General features: G+C 41.2%; 1 protein-coding gene across 1 annotated transcript in view; it reads right to left on the reverse strand.

The window, feature by feature from the left end:
* Window positions 1–452: 452 nt before the first annotated feature.
* The window catches only part of LOC136236039 (4-hydroxyphenylpyruvate dioxygenase-like), a 38,164-nt gene continuing 16,689 nt past the window's right edge, over window positions 453–21,927 (reverse strand). The window contains exons 3-4 of the mRNA XM_066026154.1: window positions 6,230–6,323; window positions 453–557 (exon numbers count right to left, since the gene is read on the reverse strand). Coding sequence (XP_065882226.1) covers window positions 453–557; window positions 6,230–6,323 — 199 coding nt within the window. The remainder of the gene's footprint in view (window positions 558–6,229; window positions 6,324–21,927) is intronic.

Raw genomic sequence — 21,927 nt, forward strand, 5'->3', positions numbered from 1 at the left:
GATATAGCGCAGTTTGGTAGCTAAACATTAAAATATTCTATAATATAATATGATAATATATATAATTAAAATAAATTATATAAAAAATAATGATTTATATGACCATAATGACAACTTTTAGAGTTGCTTAGCATTGAAGCAGTTTTTTAAAATTGTCAGAAGTATTTTGGATGAGAGAGAAAATAAAATATTATATTTTAGGATTATACATTAAGTTTTGGTAACTTTTGAGATTTCTGATGGTCTTATATTCCTTGCTAACCTTTTGCATCACAAATAGAGGTAAATTTCATTGATTGTTATTGAAAATTTGTATCTATTTAAAAAGTTTATTAAATTTTATTTTTTAATAAAATTATTGAAGTCACATTTAATTTCAAGAAAAGAAAGTTATTACATTATAAAAACTTTTAACTTTTCCATGACTTCAATTTCTATTGGGAAGAATTTGCTCACACTGCTTGTGCAGTTCGACTGGATTCCAATATTTTCTCATATTCCTCAATGCATTTGAATAACTCTGAGAAGTTTCCTTTCCCAAAATGATACAGATTGAACTGATACAGATTGAAAGCGATAAATGAAGGTTTTAATCGTAAACCTACAAAGATGTTCTTCTCTAGCTAGACTAGAAGGAGTGAATCCCGATAAACAAGATATAAACCTTAATTCTCAAAGAGAAAAGTATTTGATTGATAAAGTTGCCTTATCCTTACAAAATGAGGGTTTAAATACAACATCTAAATGATAAGTAAAGGACAGGAACTACCCCTATTAGGGTTACAATATGGTTAATAATAAAAGGGTAAGGTAGGTAATGCGCCCAGACAACTAGTACAGAGGTGCAGGTACGGAGCGTCAGAGGTTGTTGGTGAATTCCTTCGGCAGGAAGTAAACTTGAGAGCCGCCCAGTGTAGTTGTTGGTACGCCTCATGGCGTACGCCTAGATCCGCCCCGCTCGCGTGTCCAGGGGATCCGCCCTCGTAGATACAACCTCTATGGGAACGCCGAGAGGAGATCCGCCAAGGCGCGTGTTATTATTGATCCCAGTTAGGATGTCCGCATCATTCTCTCCTTCTTTTAAAGAATTCGGCACTGGCTTGTCTGTGTTGTTCTCCAAAGGGCCATCTGACTTCCACGGGCTAAGGTCACGAACATTGAACGCCGGTGAGACTTTACCAAGCCAATTTGGCAAAGCTATGTGATAGGCATTGGCATTAATCTTCTTGGTGATCTTATATGGCCCGTACTTTCTCGGTCGAAGCTCGCTGCTTGTGGCGTTGGCGAGTCTCTCTTTTCCCAAGTGTACCATAACCTCATCTCCCACTTCGAACTGTAGGTCCCTGCGGTGCTCATCCGCCTTAGCTTTTAGTTTCTGGTTTCTCTCCTCAATAATCTCCTTCACCTCTTGGTGCATCTGGATATAGTCTTTGGCTAGCTGATTCGCAGTCACATTTCCTTTGGGAAGATGGGCTATATCAAGGACGTGATTCGGGGTCTTAGTGTATACCACCTCAAAGGGTGACTTCCCAGTTCCCGCATGTACAGATCCATTGTAGGCGAACTCAGCTTGTGCTAAAACCACGTCCCACATCCTGGGCCTATCCTTACATTTGCTGCGCAGTAAGTTTCCCAGAGTCCGATTGACCACTTCTGTCTGTCCGTCTGTCTGAGGGTGGGCGGTGGTACTAAACTTCAGAGAAGTATCAAAAAGAGCCCACAAGGTCCGCCAGAAGTGACTCAGGAACTTTGTGTCACGGTCTGAGACAATGCTCTTTGGTACGCCATGTAGTCTGACAACCTCTTTGAAGAATAGCTTGGCAGTCGCTGAGGCGTCGTTAGTCTTACGGCATGGTATGAAGTGTGCCATTTTTGAAAACCGGTCAACAACCACAAAGATGGAATCCATGCCTCTCTGAGTTCTGGGTAACCCTAGGACAAAATCCATGGACAGATCCTCCCATATGGTTTCTGGTACAGGCAAGGATAGCTGTAAGCCAGCATTTGTAGCGTGTCCCTTGGCGGTCTGGCAGATATAGCATCGTTCTACCAGGTACGCCACATCTCTTCTCATTTTGGGCCAGAAATAATGGGAACTCACTGCTGCATATGTCTTGTCTCGCCCAAAATGTCCCCCCAGGGATCCGCCATGTAGATCTCGGACCACCTTCTCGCGGATAGAAGTGCAGGGTAAACAAAGTTGGTTGCCCCTCATTAGATACTCATCCATCAAGTGATACGCCCCATCCCCAGGTTGGTGCTGGCACTTCTCCCAGATACTTCCAAAGTCAGGATCCGCCAGGTACTCTCCTCTGATGTGTTCGAAACAATCGGTCTCCAGGTTGACTGTTTTTATTAGTGCAACCCTCCGACTCAAGGCGTCCGCCACTATGTTCTGTTTTCCCGCCTTATAGATAAGCTTATAGGGAAACTTATCTATGAAGGCAGACCACCGGGCGTGCATGGCACTTCGAAGTTGCTTCTGACTTCCCAGGTATTTGAGAGCTTGATGGTCAGTGTAGAGGATGAACTCTTTTCCCACCAAGTAATGTTCCCATACTTTCAATGCCCTCACTACAGCATAAAACTCTTGATCATACGTTGCCCACCTTTGTCGTGCCTCACAGAGCTTCTCACTGAAGTATGTAATGGGCCTCTTTTCTTGCATCAAGACACCACCAATCCCAATTCCACTGGCATCACACTCAACTTCAAACAGTTTGTCAAAATCGGGATACGCCAGCACTGGCGTTGTACTCAGCTTTTCCTTGATCAAGGCGAAACTCTCTTCTTGGGCGTCCGCCCACTCGAACCCCTTTCCCTTCTTCAAACATTCCATCAACGGGGCCACTATGGAACTGAAGTTCTTAATGAATCAGCGATAAAACGTTGCTAGCCCATGAAAACTCCTGATATCCCACACGTTCCTCGGAGTAGGCCATTCTCGGATGGCTCTTACTTTCTCCCCATCAACTTGGATTCCACTCCGCTGACCATGAATCCAAGGAAAACTAAGCTCTCCATGACAAAGTCACACTTCTTGGTGTTGGCGTATAGTTGGTGTTTCCTTAACAGGTCAAACACGGTCTGCAAGTGCTCTTCATGTTCCGCCAAGGTCTGGATGTGGATCAAAATGTCGTCAAAATACACAACTACGAACTTCCCAATCACTGGGTGAAGCACCTGATTCATCAGTCTCATAAAAGTACTAGGGGCGTTGGTCATCCCAAAGGGCATAACTAACCATTCGTACAATCCATCTCTTGTCTTGAAGGCAGTCTTCCACTCATCCCCAGATCGGATTCGTATCTGATGATACCCACTCCTGAGATCAATCTTAGAGAAGACTCGAGATCCGCCAAGTTGGTCCAACATGTCATCCAATCTTAGAATCGGGAACTTATACTTGATGGTGATCTTGTTAATAGCCCTACTGTCAACACACATCCGCCAAGACCCATCCTTCTTCGGTGTAAGTAAAGCTGGAACAGCGCAAGGACTCATACTCTCCCTAACGTATCCCATCTCGATGAGTTCCTCCACTTTTTGTCTCATGACATCATTCTCCTTTGAGCTCATTCGATAATGTGGGAGGCTTGGCAAACTAGCCCCAGGCACCAAATCGATATGATGTTGGATATCTCTCAAATGTGGTAACCCACTCGGCAGTTCGTCGGGGAACAGATCTTGATACTCGCCAAGTAGGCGGGTCACTTCATTCGGCATCTCTCTCTCGCCCCTTCGGGCGGCCTCGTGATTCGCCTTAACCATCACCACATACACCATCTGGCTCTCCTCACATTCGTTGACGAACGATTTATGTGTAGGACAGACTACCAAGGTAGACTTCTCGTCGGCCTTTGGCTCTCTCACCATTGGTGTAAGGACAAACTTCACCCCATTCTTCACAAATCTGTAATTTTTCTCTCTTCCGGCGTGGGTGGCGTTGTTATCAAACTGCCAGGGTCGGCCCAACAATAGGTGGCATGCGTCCATATCGACCACATCACAACAGACTTCATCATGATAGTTACCAATCTCAATCGGTACGTTGCATCTCTGGGTCACCCTCAACTCGCCCACGTTCTTGATCCATCCCACCCTGTAGGGATCAGGGTGCGCCTCTACCAACAACCCGAACTTCTGAACGGCGCTGCTACTCACAATGTTCTCTTAGCTCCCACTATCTATTATCATATTACATCACCCGCCCTTCACAAGACAGCGGGTCCTGAATAGTCGGTGCCTCTGATCGCCCTCTATCCGGCTGGAGACTAACAAACGCCGTACCACATGAATGGCGTACCTCTCTTCACCCGCCACCTCATCATCTTCTCCCAAGGGTTCACAAAATACGTCGTCCTCTTCGTCATAGTCATCTTCATACCTCTCCACCATGTTGGCGCTCTTCCTCATAGGACACTCGTTGGATCTATGGCCTGGCTCATTGCACCGAAAACATTTGAAAGGTGCTGGCCTTGCATACGGATTGTTGCCCTTGGGTGGTATAGGTGCTTCCCTGTATAGTCTAGTATCTCCAACGGATCCTCTTCCCACACTGTTGACTTTGGCCCCACTGGCACTCGCCACCTGCTTGCCTTTGTCATAAGACTTCACGTTATCTCTTCCTTCAGGCGTATACTCAGTAGTGGCGGATCTCCTGGATCTCCCGGTCAGTTGGGACTCAGCTTTGAGGGCTAAATTCCTAGCATCTTGTACTCGCACCACCATCTGTGTGCCAATACGATCCTGGATGTTGTATCTCAACCCTTCTAGATACCTAGAGGTCTTTTGGCTTTCAGTCTCAGACAAGTTGGCTCTCGTCGAAAGCCTCAAGAACTCTGAAGTATACTCATGGACACTTCGGGTCCCTTGAGAACATCCCCTATAGGAGCTGTAAATATACTGCTCATAATCCGGTGGTAAGAACCGCTCCCTCAACATCGCCTTCATCCGTAGCCAAGATCTAATCGGATCTCTGCCCCCTCTTCTCCTTTCTTCCCTCATCTGATCCCACCAAACTGATGCGCCACCCTTCAGGCGATACGCCACCAGTCTAACTTTCCTCTCATCAGGAATACCGGCATACTCAAAGAAATGTTCAACTTCCGATAACCAATCTAAGAACCCCTCTATATCCAATTCGCCTCCAAAAGACGGTAAGTCTATTTTTAGCTTAAAGGCATCATCTCTATCAAAGTTCCTTAGATCCGGTTCTGCCCTAGCAATACCCCCACGTCTGTCGTCAATCGGACCACCATTCCTCACAGTTCTAAAGGCACCATTATCCCCAATATCCTCAAAATCATCAATATCACTATCAGCGTTATGTACAAGGACAAAGTTGGGTCTTCTTACCTCAGGATCCCTAGGACCCATTCGTGGAAGTTGGACATTTGTCAATGGTAGTCGAGGTGGCGTGGGTTGCCTTTGGGGTCGTGGTTCAAGGACTCCTTCCCTCCTCTGGTCGTACTCCCCGGCGGCTGGTCTGACCACTGCACGGATCTCCAATCTGAGGTTTTCCAGGGAAGCGGTTAGCTCCTGAAACCGTTGGTCGTTTGTTTCTGCCGCTCAAGGCTGGCCTGGATTTGTTCCGCGAGGTGCTCTCTCAGCTCCTCATATCTCCGGTCACTGGTTTCCATGGAATCTTGCGGTTGTCGGGGTTGAACCATTGCCAAAAGAAGTTTCGGGTCAGGAAACGATTGGCTCTGATACCAACTGATACAGATCGAAAGCGATAAATGAAGGTTTTAATCGTAAACCTACAAAGATGTTCTTCTCTAGCTAGACTAGAAGGAGTGAATCTTGATAAACAAGGTATAAACCTTAATTCTCAAAGAGAAAAGTATTTGATTGATAAAGTTGCCTTATCCTTACAAAATGAGGGTTTAAATACAACCTTTAAATGATAAGTAAAGGACAGGAACTACCCCTATTAGGGTTACAATATGGTTAATAATAAAAGGGTAAGGTAGGTAATGCGCCCAGACAACTGGTACAGAGGTGCAGGTACGGAGCGTCAGAGGTTGTTGGTGAATTCCTTCGGCAGGAAGTAAACTTGAGAGCCGCCCATTGTAGTTGTTGGTACGCCTCATGGCGTACGCCTAGATCCGCCCCGCTCGCGTGTCCAGGGGATCCGCCCTCGTAGATACAACCTCTGTGGGAACGCCGAGAGGAGATCCGCCAAGGCGCGTGTTATTATTGATCCCAGTTAGGATGTCCGCATCACAAAACCTCCGCATCCACCCTTCTGATATTCTCGCCCTGTTTCATCCTTAAGCACACACCCTACTTTCTGAATTATCTCTATGAAGATGGTTGGCCTGCAAAAAGAACACAACCATTTATCCCGTAAAATAAATTATACTACAAGGAGAACCTTTTAAGATAATTGTAGGATCTTTTGATTGGACTTCAATAATATAGTGCAGATAAAGAATAAAAATTTGACATTCTAAATTCCAAATTCTTTGACACTCAAGTGATAATATAGTAGTAAACAAATTATATGAACACAAAAGTTAGGTTTTTCCCTCAAAGTAATAAGGAGTAATGATGAGGACATAAATTCGTTGTCGGAGGTTTCGGGCTCAAAGGGATGACACGTCGAGTTGAGAGATAGACGACCATTTGAGGAAAGAGATTTCGATGAAACAGGGCCCACATGGTATGTTGGATAACAACACGTCGTGTTATTGAAGAGTAGCCGCAAAAACGAGGGAAAATATCTCATATGGCGTGTGAGTTAGTCCACGCGGTGTGTAGCTGAAAATGGAAAATTATGTTTATTTATTTTTAATTCATATGTCGTGTGACTCCTTTAACACATTGTATGGTTAACCGGATTTTCAACCCACATGGTATGTCAAACACACAATACATCGTGTGGTCTGCCTTAATCAACAAGTTATCCTGCTTTGATCCTAATTACAAGTCTGCCGTTAACTATTTACTTTTCTTGCCATTACTTTATTTTGTATCTTTTTTAGCCATAATGCTTTAAAATATGTTAGTTAGGCCCTGGGGGGTTTTAAGTCTTTTTTAGCCTAAGGTTTAGGGTATATAAACCATTCTTTTTGCAATGAATGCATCTTATATTAATTGAAATAAAAAAACACTCATTGAGAGTTAGTGTTTTACCCAATTTGGAATTATTTCCTTCAAGTTCTAGCTTTTGAAGAATTTAATTCTTTATTAGTTTATTGATAACCCGCGAAGCCCAAAACGGGTTATATTCATTTCGCAAGCCCAGCCCATATTAAAGCCCCATGGGCTAAGATTGGACGGGACCCGAATGAAGGAAGCGGGCGCAGCGAGTAAACCGCCCCGAATTCCTAAACGGAGCGTCAAGACTCCCACTCAAAACCACGTTCGTTGCCATGAAAGCCACGAAAGGGACATGGCCTAAAAAGGGATAACCGCCCTCAGAACGTGGCCCACTAAGGAGTAACCGCCATCGGCGGTTATCCAAAAAACACCTATAAAAGGCCTTAAGAATAAGGGGGGAGGTACGTTCACATTTTTTCCCACAAAGCTATTGCTAAATTATAGACTCATTTTTACAAAAACTGACTTGATCGTCGGAGAGTTTTCCCGGAGATCCTGTCTCCGGTTTTGTTTTGCAGGTAACTCCGGCAAAGAATATCAAAGCGGATCCAGCAAGTTATCATTGGTGCGGTGAGCGTGGACCTTTTTTACCAACATTTGGTTAAAGGTACACGAAGAACATGTCAGAACCATCACGAACGACCGGCGTTACCACTCGATCAACCAGTATGAACTCCAGGGGACCACGGATTGCGAATTCGCAACCTGCAAGTACACAGCCTGTGGTGCCTAGCTCATTGGGTCCTTCGGGACAATTGAGTCCCTTATTGGAAGTCCAAGTGAAAACTGAGATGGAAATGTCCAATAGTGATTTCGTGCAGATGGCAGGACAAGTCTTGGCTTCGAACATGAGCCAGGCAGCTGGAGATCGAATGATTAATTTACTAACGGCCCTCGCCGAACACAATACCGCCGTGGCGGCTGCTCCTCAAGAACCTGTGGTTATCTCAACACAATCACCGACTATCCCTGTCATATCGGCCCTCCCGCAGCCATCTCAGGCACCAAATCAAGTGGGCCAGAGTAGTCGCACAAACCCACACAGCCACCCGAGCAACTACTCGCACCCAGATCTCATTACGACGATACATCCGACCTGGCAGCCATCCCAACCGTTGCCAGGAGTGCAAGGCACTCTTCCGCTATAGCAAGTGGAACCTTTTCCTCACAGACATTCGGAGTTGATGACTCCTGGGCGAGAGCACACATGGAACTTTGATCCTATAACGGGACAGCGGTTAGTCCCCCAACAGGCACACGTCTCAACACCGATGGGCGGGTGGATGCCACCCAGAATTCACCAGCAGCGGATGGAAGAAGTCCGGCGAATACCCGATATTGACTTAGAAGATCAATTACGAAGCATGATGGAGCGAATGGGGTACTCGCCTAGGCCGAGAGCAGAGGTCCAGAGCGATTCACCTTTTGCCCCTTCGTTGCGGGAATTCATTCCAGATCACAGAATCAAAGCGCCCGCGATACCTAAATACTATGGGGATCCGAATTCTGATCCTGAGGCTCATGTCAGGAACTACAGAGAACTAATGGATGTTGTAGGGGCGAGTGAAAGCATCATTTGCAGGTTATTCTCGACAACTTTGGGCGGAGCCGCATCTGATTGGTTTCGATCTTTACCCGCAGAATCTATTCACAATTGGCATCAATATAGTCGGGATTTCTGTGTGAAATTTGTGGGCTGTAAAGCAGCGGATGTGACGGATAGGCAGCTGAAGGAGATCAAACAGAGGAACTATAATTCCCTAAGGGAATTTGTTGTCGCATTCAACGATATTCTGGTGCGATTGCAAAACCCGGATATCGTGAGCATCCGCAACATCATGGCAGATGGAACCACAGATTGGAGTATGCGGGAGGAAATCATCCGCAACAAGATGGAAGTGGATGATGTCAACAGGGAACATAGGGCTCAAACCCGGCGAGAAAGAGATGCCGCTAGATCCACTTCGGACAATCGGCGCCAGACCCAGTCCAAAAGTAATTTTGTTCGAAGAGGCGATCGCCCCTTTCAAAGTGGCGGATATCAGACACCATTAAACACGACTCGCCAGGAGGTGTTACTTTGGATCGAAAAGAGCCCCCTGAAGAAGGATGTGCGGTTCCCCGAGGTAAAAGGTCGAACCAGTTTGGGGCGACATCCTAACAAATATTGCAGGTTCCACAGATTGAATGGCCACGACACAGATGATTGCTACGAACTGAAGAAGGAAATAGAAAAACTGATCGAGAGAGGCAAGCTGAGTCAATTTGTAAGAAAAGAAACAGCTGATGAGAAAACAACGCTCCCGCATGAGGGAGAAACACGGCCAGAAAAGAAGCAGAAGAAAGGGGTGATAAACGTGATAGCAGGCGGAATCTACGAGCCTCCAACAAAAAGAACTCGCCGTGAACGGCGAAAGAGCAACACACATAGGGGGGATGCCCTCAATTACTCATTTGCGAGAATCACGGAGCCACATGCGGATGCCCTGGTGATCACGATGGCCGTTGAAGGATGGGACGTCAAGCGGGTCCTTATCGACACAGGCAGTTCTTGCAACGTCATTACCCGGACAGCATTCAACAAGTTGGGAATCAACGACGAGCGGGTGGAACACACCTTCATGGATGTAACTGGTTTTGGGGGTCAATCCTCCCAAACAAGTGGGCAAGTGGTGTTGGAGGCAGAAATGGGCGATAAGAATCTAAAATGGCGAGGTGATTTAGAATTCGCAATTGTTGATCTCCCACTGGCCAACAACATAATTCTGGGACGGCCATTCCTGTCGGAGACGGAGTCGCTCATCTCAATGAAGCATTTAACGTTACATTTGCCAACACACCAAGGGCGAGTCATAGTTGAAGGTGATCAACTTGTATCTCAACAGGCCTATACATTATCACTTGAACCAAAACCGGAATAGGAGGATAAAGTCGAAGAGAAGCTGCCGGCGGAAGCATTGGGAGAAACGGAACTATTCGCCATCTCGAATGACAAGAATGTGCGAATAGCGGCTGGACTCTCAGAAGAAACAAAGAAAGCCATTACCGAGGTATTGATCCAATGTGAGTCGGCATTTGCCGCCCCAAATGAAGTGCTAAAAGGAATAAGCCCAGACGTAGCAACCCATCGGTTGAATGTAGACAAAGGGGCAACCCCAGTGCGGCAAAAGAAGAGGGGACATGCTCCTGAGCGGCAAAAGGCGATTGAAAAAGCAGTGGCGGACTTGCTAAGGTCGGATGCGATTCGAGAAGTCACCTATCCGGAATGGCTAGCCAATGTGGTGCTAGTCAAAAAGCCGAATGGAACGTACAGAATGTGCGTCGACTTCAAAGACTTGAACAAGGCATGTCCGAAAGATATGTATCCACTTCCTAACATTGATATATTGGTAGATGGAACTGCAGGATATGAAGCTTTATCATTCACCGACGTGAAATCCAGTTACCATCAGATACCCATGGAGAAGGCGGATGAAATCAAAACATCGTTCATAACTCACCAGGCGACTTATTGCTTCAAGGTGATGCCCTTTGGATTGAAAAACGCGGGAGCAACATACCAGAGGATGATGAACAAGATATTTTCAAACAAATCCGGCGAGAACTTCTCGATCTACGTTGATGACATGATCATCAAAAGCAAGAAAATGCAAGACCACCCGCAGGATATCAAAGAAATCCTGGAAGTACTAATCAAATATGGCCTCAAATTGAACCCAGAGAAATGCACATTCGGAGCGAGAGCGGGAAAGTTCCTGGGTTTCATTGTTAGCGGCAAGGGAGTTGAGGCCAATCCCAAGAAGGTTAAAGCAGTAATGGAGATGAAAACGCCGAGGAGCATAAGAGAAGTACAGAGACTAAATGGGCGGTTGGTGGCATTAGGGCGATTCATATCATGCTCAGCTAGGAGATGTCTACCTTTCTACAATGCCATCAAAAAATCCAAGTCCTTTGAATGGACGCCGAATTGTCAAGAAGCATTCGAGGGGATAAAGCGATTACTGTGTTATCCGCCCTTAATGAGTAGGCCGGAGGATGGAGAAGATTTATTTCTCTACGTATCCGTCACCAATATGGCGATATGCACTGTGATGGTGCGAGAAGAAGAAGGGCAACAATATCCAGTGTACTACGTGAGCAAAGTCCTGAACGATGCAGAACTCCGGTATTCGAAGTTGGACAAAATGGCCCTCGCAGTGATAACCACGGCGGCTAGATTGAAACCATACTTTCAGGCGCATACTATCATTGTGAGAACTGGCATCCCAATGCGAAAGGTATTACAGAAACCTGACGCATCCGGCCGGTTGATGGAATGGTCAATTCGCCTGGGGGAATTCGATATTCGCTATGAAGGGAGACCAGCGCTAAAGAGCCAAGTACTCGCCGATTTCGTGAACGAATTCACCTGGGATGATGATGAATGTCCAAAGGCACAAAAAGAAGAGTGGAGCATGTACACAGATGGGGCCTTATCTGCAGATGGAGCTGGGCTAGGAATCGTCATCAAAGGTCCGGAGGTTATCCGCCTGTACTATGCAGCAAAATTAACTTTCAAAACTACCAATAATGCCGCAGAATACGAGGCTATGATTTGTGGATTGAGGTTGCTCAATGAACTCACCCCAGAAAGAGTGGTAATCTACAGCGATTCCAAACTCATGATAAACCAGATCACAAAAAATTATCTGGTGAAATAGGAGGAGCTAGTAAAATACCATCAGGTGGTCAGCCGATTGACACAAGAGTTAACGCACAAGGGAGTCGTTTGGGAGATGGTGCATGTTCCGCGAGGCCAAAATGCAAAGGCTGACGAATTGGCAAAAGCAGCGGCAAGTAGAAAACCATGGAGTCAAAAAGCATGCAGCTTGGAAATAAAATCGGCACCAGCATTCGAGGTTGATCAGATTATGATCATCGAGGAACTGGAAGACGATGAAGATTGGCGGATGCCAATCCGTCAATATCTGGAGCAGGGAGATTTGCCGGTTGATAAGAGCTTAGCCAGAAAAATAATTGGGCAGTCGGCACGATACTCAATGCGGGATGAAACTTTGTATCGGAAATCGTACACATGTCCATGGTTGAAATGCGTTAGTCGCAATGAAGGAGACTATGTGATGTGAGAACTACACGAAGGAATTTGTGGCGCGCACGAAGCTTCGGCGGCATTGGCAAGAAAGGTCAAACTGATGGGATACTACTGGCCCAAGGTGGTGGAAGATTCCCAGAAGATGGTTGCGGAATGTCACAACTGTCAAATCCATGCGAATGAAAAGCATGTTCCCAGAGCTGAACAAATCACTATAATGACGGCGTGGCCATTCGCAACATGGGGAATTGATATAGTGGGTCCATTCCCAGAAACAACAAAGAAAAGGAAGTATTTGATAGTCGCAGTGGACCACTTCAGCAAATGGGTAGAAGCGGAGGCAGTAACCGCACAAACACCTGAGCGAATGATCGAGTTCTTACGAGAGAACATTATCATGCGATTTGGGATCCCGCAGAAGCTTATAACCGACAATGGCACCCAGTTCAACTGTGCCAAGTTCAAAACATACTGCGAAAGCATGGGAATCAAGAATCATTTTTCTTCTGTAAACCATCCCCAATCAAATGGTATGACGGAGGTTACCAACAGGGCCATGGTTCAAGGCATCAAGAAGCGGCTAGGTGATAAAAAAAACAGGTTGGGCGGATGAGATACCCCATATGTTGTGGGCATACAGAACCTCTGTAAAGGCAGCAACAGGCGAAACACCTTTCTCGCTAGTTTATGGAGCCGAAGCAGTCCTACCTGTTGAAATCAAGTCGCCCACAGATCGGACAATTTATTATTGCGACACACAAAATACTATCAACATCAGAGATGCTTTGGATTCTGTGGAGGAACGAAGAGAAAAAGCTTACATGCGAATGGCAATGTACCGCAATAGAATCAAGAAATACCATGACAGAAGAGTGCGAAAAGTAATGATCAACGAAAACGACTTGGTCTTGAAAAAAGCAGATAAAATACAGTCTAGAGATGGCAAAGGCAAGCTAGGCGTCAACTGGATCAGGCCATAAAAAGTATCCAAGAAGATGGGACCGGCCACTTTCGAAATAGAAGAAATGAGTGGAAAGAAGCTCCCGCGCACCTGGAATCTAGAGAATCTACGCCTATATAGAAAGGCCGAGTAGTTCGAGGAAATGACGAGTACTCTTTTTCCTTTTATGAGTTTTTCCCACTGGGTTTTCTGATAAAAGGTTTTAATGAGGCTTCGATCCCGCACAATTGGTGTACATATGTAATAAACTTTTTCTCGTCATCAATAAAAGTTATTACATTCACTCAGTATGTTACAACAAAATGCGGATTCTTTACAAAAACACATAAATGTGTTGCCTCTTAAAGAAAGGCGGATGCATGATTACGCATCACTCGCAAAAAACCTTAGGGTTAAAATCAAAAACACATAAATGTGTTGCCTGTTAAAGAAAGGCGGATGCATGATTACGTATCACTCGCAAAACCTTATGATCAAAACTTATGATTATTTTCGAAAGAAGAATTATAAGTTAAGGCATAAAATTAAGCGAATAAACGAGTACTCAAAATTGCAAAAAGGGTCTGGCCACCCTAGCTATGAAGAAACACAAATATGGAGTCGGCAAAAGGACAAAGGGCACATATAAAGGGCAAAAAAGTGACACACATATGAAAAGCAACAACCGAAAGAAAATATATATATCAGAGCGGTTTGTTACATGGTTTTTACATACAAAAGTCCAAATATAAGTTAAGCTATGCTACAGCTTCCTCTCCTTCGCCCTTAATGCCCTCCTGGACTGCGGCGACTCCCTCATCTCCTCCGGTAGGAGGATCTACTTCAAGCGAATCCTCAACCCTTGAATCAGTAACCGCTTCAGTAACCTCTTCGGCGAGAGGTACCTCTTGCACAGGTTGAGAAACAGCTTGGGGTGCCTCTCCTTCCGCGGGCTGAATAGGGATCTCGCAGCTAATCGGAGGATTCTGAAGACTCTTCCAATCTAAGAAGAGTACCTCATCCATATCAGCATCCTCGGCTTCCAGCTTATCCCACTCCCCAGTTAAATCCTTTTCAGGGATGGGATCCCCCTCGCGGTACGCAATCGCTACTCGGCTCCTTAGCATATGAAAGGCCTGATCGTGTGTCCATACAAAAGGAGGAGTGCTCTTCAGGAACTTGATAACGGCGGATTCTTCCTTGCTGGGATACCCGAAGTTCAAACTCTTTACGTTGGGTCGGCTCCAGCAACGAAGGAAGTTCAGGTTTTCCTCATTAAACTTGATAAAAAAGTAAGATCGATCCCACTCGCGGACCTTGTTCAGCTTCTCATCAAAACTATAGTATCCGCTCTGGCGGATGAAAGTGAAATACCCCGCTGAGCTTTTGAAATGGTGGAGCTTGGAGAAGATTTTGGGCGAAAAGGGAACCTCCAAACAATCCGCCAAGAATTTGTCCAGAGTCAAATCGGCCCAGCCGTTAGGATGCAATTGCCCGGGCGCGATTCCGTAACCGCCTAGGACGGAAGCAATCTCATCCGCCAGTGGATAAGTGAAGCCGCAGATAATCTGGGCCACGAAAATAGTGAAGTACCCGTTTGGGAAATCGCCCGGTCCCCTATCCTCCCCAGGAATGATAGTCTCGAGACCTCGGAGCCAGGGATAATGCTCCCGCAAATCATCGATTGTCTCTTGACAAACCAGACTTCCCGACCTGTCCTTCTTTGGTAACAAACGAGGGGTTGGGACAGGTGGCGGAATCAACTTTTTGGGGTTAAAACCTAAACCCTCGTCGGTTATATTCGCCAGATGAAGGAAGTCGACGGGATGAGAATTACACCCAGGAGAGCTGGTTGAAGCTTCCTCAACCATCTTTTCGACCTCGTTAGAGACCTCGCGGACATAATCATCGTCAAACGGCGCGAAGTCGAGGTCTGACATGATCGATAAAAGGAAAACAGAAGCAAAAAGCCGAACAAGGAACAAATGTGAAAAGAAAAACTTACATGAAAAAGACAACACAGTGAAGTGACGGGATTAAGAGGTCAACGCCGGAAAAGAAGTAACGGAATTAAAAGGTCGACGCCGGAGAAAACGAAAGAGGGGAAATGCACAAATTCAAAACTTTGAAATAATCGGACAAAGACGAAGCGTCCCCTATAAAAAGACCCTAAAAGGGCTCTTGCTAGACCAAGGGGGAGGCATGTGATAACCCGCGAAGCCCAAAACGGGTTATATTCATTTCGCAAGCCCAGCCCATATTAAAGCCCCATGAGCTAAGATTGGACGGGACCCGAATGAAGGAAGCGGGCGCAGCGAGTAAACCGCCCCGAATTCCTAAACGGAGCGTCAAGACTCCCACTCAAAACCACGTTCGTTGCCATGAAAGCCACGAAAGGGACATGGCCTAAAAAGGGGTAACCGCCCTCAGAACGTGGCCCACTAAGGAGTAACCGCCCTCGGCGGTTACCCAAAAAACACCTATAAAAGGCCTTAAGAATAAGGGGGGAGGTACGTTCACATTTTTTCCCACAAAGCTATTGCTAAATTATAGACTCATTTTTACAAAAACTGACTTGATCGTCGGAGAGTTTTCCCGGAGATCCTGTCTCCGGTTTTGTTTTGCAGGTAACTCCGGCAAAGAATATCAAAGCGGATCCAGCAAGTTATCATTTATAATTAAAATTATCATTTCGTGTTCGATTCGTATTAAAAATTCCGAAGGCAATGTGAAAAAGGAAAAGTAATTTTTGATTTCATGATTCTATGGATTTATTGTGCTAGTAATAATAACAAGATAAAAGTATAAAAATAAACCTTGTGGTTTGGTCAATTTGCAAACATAATTCACGTTGGTTTAAGAGTTAACAAAGAAGTATCTTGAGATTGATTTCGTTAGCAAAGACAATCTGAACTGACTAATGGTGTTAAAAATGATGGCATGGAAAATTAGAGGGACATTTTTATCCTTTCATTTATTTTATATTTTTATTATTTATTTTATTTTAAAATCACATGCCTTAACCAATCCAACTAACTGACACCTCACCATCTTCCTAAATACTTCTCTCTCTCTCTTCAACCTTTCCTCTTTCTCCACATACCTATTTTTCTCTAAAAAAATTACTAAACAACAATGAATAACAACAATTCCATTACATGATCCTAAACGTTATCTGAGGAATTCAACAAATCATCCTGGGAATTCCTAACAGAATAGAATTCATCTGACCTTAACTTCCAAGCTTTGCTAGACACAGAAATGGGGGATTCCACAAAAAACATCCATAAACTAGACGATAAAAATGTTGAAGTTATCATCAATAGTTTTCACGAATTAGGTATTTACAACAAGAATTGGGGAACAAAGTATGGCTAGTTGGACCAGTTTTTCTATGTAATCGGAACGTTGAAGTTATCACTCTAAATGAACAAACTATTCCCAATTGGCTTTACGACAAATTTTTCTTTACTTAAATTTTGGAAGTGTGGCTCAGACGGCTCCTCAACAGCTCCCGAAGATTGTTGTCGGACTAGAGGCTTCTAGTGACCAATTTTTGCGGGTATAATTCATGAAAGGGGTAGGATTAAAGAGAGAGTGTGCATTACTTAGTAAAGAGGAAAGATGAGAGAGAGAGAGGAGATGATGAGGTGTCAATTGATGATTGGGTAAATGGTAAGATTTAAAAAATAAAACAAATGAAAGGACAAAAATATATTTCTGACCATTTGACTTTGACTGTCATGTCATCTTTTTTAATACCATTACCTAGTTTAGATTCATGTCATCTTTTTTAATACCATTACCTAGTTTAGATTGTTTTTGCTTACAGAATCAATCCAATGTTATTGAACTCAAACCGGACCAACCGATTTAACCAGTTAAATTGAGAACCAGTGAGAGTTCCGATCCGAATTACACCGGTTTGTTGCATTTGCAACAAACCAGATAAAACCAGAATCAGATTGGAAATTGGTAGTTCGATCGGTAACCGGTGTGATCCCGGTTTGTTAAAAAACACTTTCATGAACATAATAATTTTTTGCTCACAACACTGTGTAGGTGCGTGAGAAGCTCTCACTATACATGCAATTGTTTGGTTTGTTGTTGAAGCATTATATACAACACTTCTCTTGGATTACTTTCTTATCTACCGATGTGGGAAACATTTTATCTTCAAAACCCTCTAATCTGATTGACTATTTCCTTTGTTTTCTGTGAGAGATTTTTTTTTTTTTTTTTACATAGTTATTAATTTTTTATTGTTGGTTTTTTTTTATGTTTTTTATAGGTTCTTCTTATTAGTTCTTAAAAAAAAATTATTATTAATATACCATACCATAGTTGGAATATATAAAATTTATAAAAATAATTTCAAATCAATTATATATTTAATATATATTATTTATTTATTCCGGTCCGGCCAATCTGCGCCATCCAATCCGATCAACTGATCCCTGACCCAGTTATAAATCCGATTTGACGTCCGATCCGGTTCTGATGATATTGGATCAATCTGAAAATATCTCTTTATCAACTTTTAAATCACATGCATTATGTTTACAAATAGACTAAATCATAAAGTTTATTTTTATACTTTTCCCTAATAACAATTCCACCATTATTAATCTCACCTGAATCAAATCGGAGGTGGTAAAAAAAGAAATGGAGGTTGTTTGATATAAATTAGGGTGCGTAAATTATTTATTACTTTTTGTATTTTATTCTATTTACACTAATATATAGACAAAATTTTAAATATAAGTCATGTGTATTGCTGATTTGGAGATAATATGTCTATCATTGTTTTTCAGAAAAAAGACGGAAGTTCTCACCATTAACATTTTGATTGTTTACCTTATATTGATTAATAAACTTCAATTTTATTATATAAACATGAATTTATATATATAAGGAAAAAGAAAGAAGAAGAAAGGAGAAAGGAAGAAGATGAAGGAGAGAAGAATGGAAGAGGAAGAGAAAGGTAAAATTTCTAAGAAAACTGTCAAAATAAATTCTGTGAATACGATCAATGGCAGATGTAGAAAATAACATTGGCAATGGTGGGATATTGGGGCAACGACGGGCAACCGTCATGGTCTAAATGTCATTTGCTTTTTTTTTAGAACATCTCTAATACAAGATGCTTGTAAGGATGTTTGTTGATATAAAATGTAGGTATTTGAAATTGTCACGTCCGTGTTTAAATTTCTAAAATTTATATTTTGATATTAGTATATATTATAATTATTAGGTGTGTGATTTTTATTTAGTGCTGTAGGAAAAGTTTGAAGTTAATTTGATGGTTCTAGGTGTAAATTAAAAGTTTAGGATAATTTTTAAAAGATTATATAAAGATGGAGGATCATATATGATATTTACCAAATTTGAGATATATATCTCAAACTCAAATCAGGCGGTGATGAATATCATCTGTTTCTTTCTTTTTCTTTTTCATTTTCTTTTATATTTATCATCAGTTTTCTCTGAACCGTTTCTTCACTGTTTTTTGATTTACGGAGATTCGACCGTCCGAATCACTTGAAATTTAAAATATAGCATCCTTATGCATAGATCTAAGTCCTAACCGAAAAGTTTTTTAGTTTCGGCAATGTTTGGAGGGAAACATCTTAGACAGGATTTAGAGGAGAATTGAGCGGGTGTATTTTAGCCAAGGTAAGTAACTATCAACTATATTTTGAGTTTTACGTATATAGATATATATATAATCAAAGAATTTTCAGAAATTGATATTTAAGGATTATACGGGTATTTTATAAAATGGAGATTTTTCATGATTTTGCTTTTTATTGTGAAATTATGGTTCAGATGAAGCTATTGACTATGTTTCTATGTGAATTTCAGATTTTACTTGATTATATTGATTTAAGGCTTCATTTGGTTGATTTACATATATACATATATGTTTTGGGTTTTAATGTATATATATATTGAATAAAAAGAATTTGATGATTTCTTAAGAATTGTTTTTGGATTGAGAAATCTGTTGTGGTTATTGTTGTTATTATTTTGGATTGAAGTCCAAATATGATTTTTATGAGTTGTGATATTTCGAAAGATTAAATGGTTTTGTCCATCTAGGATTGTCCGGGGTAGGAGTTGTATTTGTAAGACCATATCTAATGGCGATATGGCCAGAGTGCACGGCTGGTAGTCCTAACTGTTAGGCAAGGAACGAGATATAAATGAGATATCTCGATATTGTTATGATTGATGTTATGATCTACACGGGTAGAATTCGAGGATGGATACACATATACAACTTTGATTTTATGAACTTAAGTTTTGAGTATATTTTATAAGGTTTTGATGACTATCTTATAAACTTAAGTTTTGAGTATATTTTATAAGGTTTTGATTAAATCCCTTTATAAACGTATATATGTAGCTATGTTAAGTAAAGTTAGTTTTTATGGCTGATAGTTTCTTGCTGAGATTTTTGTCTCACGTTTTTAAATGTTTTAATGTTTTTAGGTGAGAAAGTACAGGATATAGAGCAGGTTACCGACCGGTTAGGCGAGGTTTGGAAGTTGGCTGCTTATTATTAGAATTATGGTTAGAACTTTGGTATTTCAATTGTAATATAATGATATTTGGATAAATTGGAGACTCCTAAGTATTGATTATGATCTTTCTATTTCACGCCCGATGCCGATTGAGGTCGTTTAGGGTCGGGTGTGACAGTTTGGTATCAGAGCTCTAGGTTAAATTCTTCGGACCTAAGGTTGAGGAATATGAATATTTGGTGCAAGCTAAGAAATAATTTGAAATTTTTCGAGGATTTGATGGTTAGTAAAATATTGGGTGTATGAACATCTAGAGATAATAGATAATTGTCTATATAGGTGTTGCGGGAGAATCAGATCCGTATCTTAATCTTATGATGCATTTTTCGACCAGATAGAGGCTGAATCTGTCATGGAGTCCTAAATGAAAGTTCTTTATTATTATCTTACGTTTCCAAGGGTTTTTGAATCGCCCTAATTGGACTCCGTATGAAAAAATTATGCTGAAAACGGCATATGTTGGTCATTTTAGCGTTAAACCAGAATTTGGTTTTTGCTTTGATTTTTCTCCTTATTTGAGAGACATTGCTACTGGTTTACATGATAAGTTGGTCTTTTGAGGAATATAGGAAATTGAGGAAATGATAAAGTGATAAATGGAAGATACTAGATCTGGGATTGAGGAAGATAAAATATGGAGGATTCATTTAATGAGTTTGGAAGTTGATTAATGATTGAGAGATTATAACATGAATTTAGTGTATTATAGAATCTTAAGTTGAATAAATGAGATCTGAAATTTAAATTCATGTTTTATTGGTGAACTTCATTGGGTGTTGAGGTTTAGAATTATTGAGAGTTATATAAATGATGTTTAGAGAGATACGATGTTAGTGATCAATGAGAAGTAAAGTGGGAGAATATATTAGAGTTCATGATTTGATGATTAAATAGGAAAATTTGGTAAGCTTAAATAGTGTTTGAGGAAATAATTAAGATATGAATTTTGAGGACACATTTTTCTGATCTTAAGCACAGTTTGAGGTAGGAAATTAAGAGATAAATATGATATAAGAGGATATAGATAATTGAAATTTTATAGTACATATATTGTTAATAGAAGTTATTTTTAGTGGAAGTTTGTGTGATTATAGTTTAAGTTTATATAAGGATTAAATTGAGTGTTTATAGGTCAAATAAAAAAATCGAATGATATTATAGATTTATTGACGTTTATGGGTGTAAAGATGTCATTTGGAGTTTGGAGGAAGAAAAAAAAACATCGATTATCATAATTTAGGTACTCTATATTTCTTGATTATATCGTTTGGAGAAACGATTAAAGTTTATTTGGTTGGATTGATAGTATATATAGTGATGATTATAAAAAAAATAGCAGGTTACCTTAATTGATTTTAAGGAGTTAACTGGAGAATTATAAGAATGATATTGATATTAAAATTTTATAGAAATTAGTCTTATTGATAGGAAATTGTATCATCATAATGAGGTTTATATTGGTGATGTTGATGTTGAGGTTTATGAAATGACTCTTATACGAGTGATGATGATGTTGATGCTAATGATTGAAGATTATAATATAAATAGTTATTGGAGTGAAAAATTATAGATTTAAGTATTATTATGATGAAATATGATTATAGGTGTATGATGTTTATTGATTGGAATTATTTGAAGTTTAAGACAAATATAAGATCGTACATATTAGCGGTTCAAAAGTGATATTTTTGAAGTCTATAGAACTCGGAAATAGGTGAAATATATTTGATATATATGCAATTGATGGAATCAATTGTGATTTAAATTTATTAAAGTGAGATTTGGTGCATGTTAGGAAAATACGAATATAAAGTGTATCATATCATATAAAATTGAATATATGATATTTGAAGTTTTATTGTAGATTTATTGGTGATGGAATTGACTAGATTGAAGTTTATGGTTACTAAGAGTTATGTATAAATAATTGTTACAGTGATGTGGATATGGATAAATGATGAAGTTAATGGAAGGAAACATTAGAATTTGTGGTCTTATGATGATTATGGGGAATCTTGATAATTAGAAATAACTTCATGAGATTGGAGATTATTTGAGGAAGAAAATTTAGATTAGAGAATGTGAATTTCGAGGACGAAATTTCTTAAGGTGGGGAGAATTGTCACGTCCGTGTTTAAATTTCTAAAATTTATATTTTGATATTAGTATATATTATAATTATTAGGTGTGTGATTTTTATT

This window comes from Euphorbia lathyris, chromosome 7 (genome assembly GCF_963576675.1).
Source record: "Euphorbia lathyris chromosome 7, ddEupLath1.1, whole genome shotgun sequence".
Taxonomy (NCBI): Eukaryota; Viridiplantae; Streptophyta; class Magnoliopsida; order Malpighiales; family Euphorbiaceae; genus Euphorbia; species Euphorbia lathyris.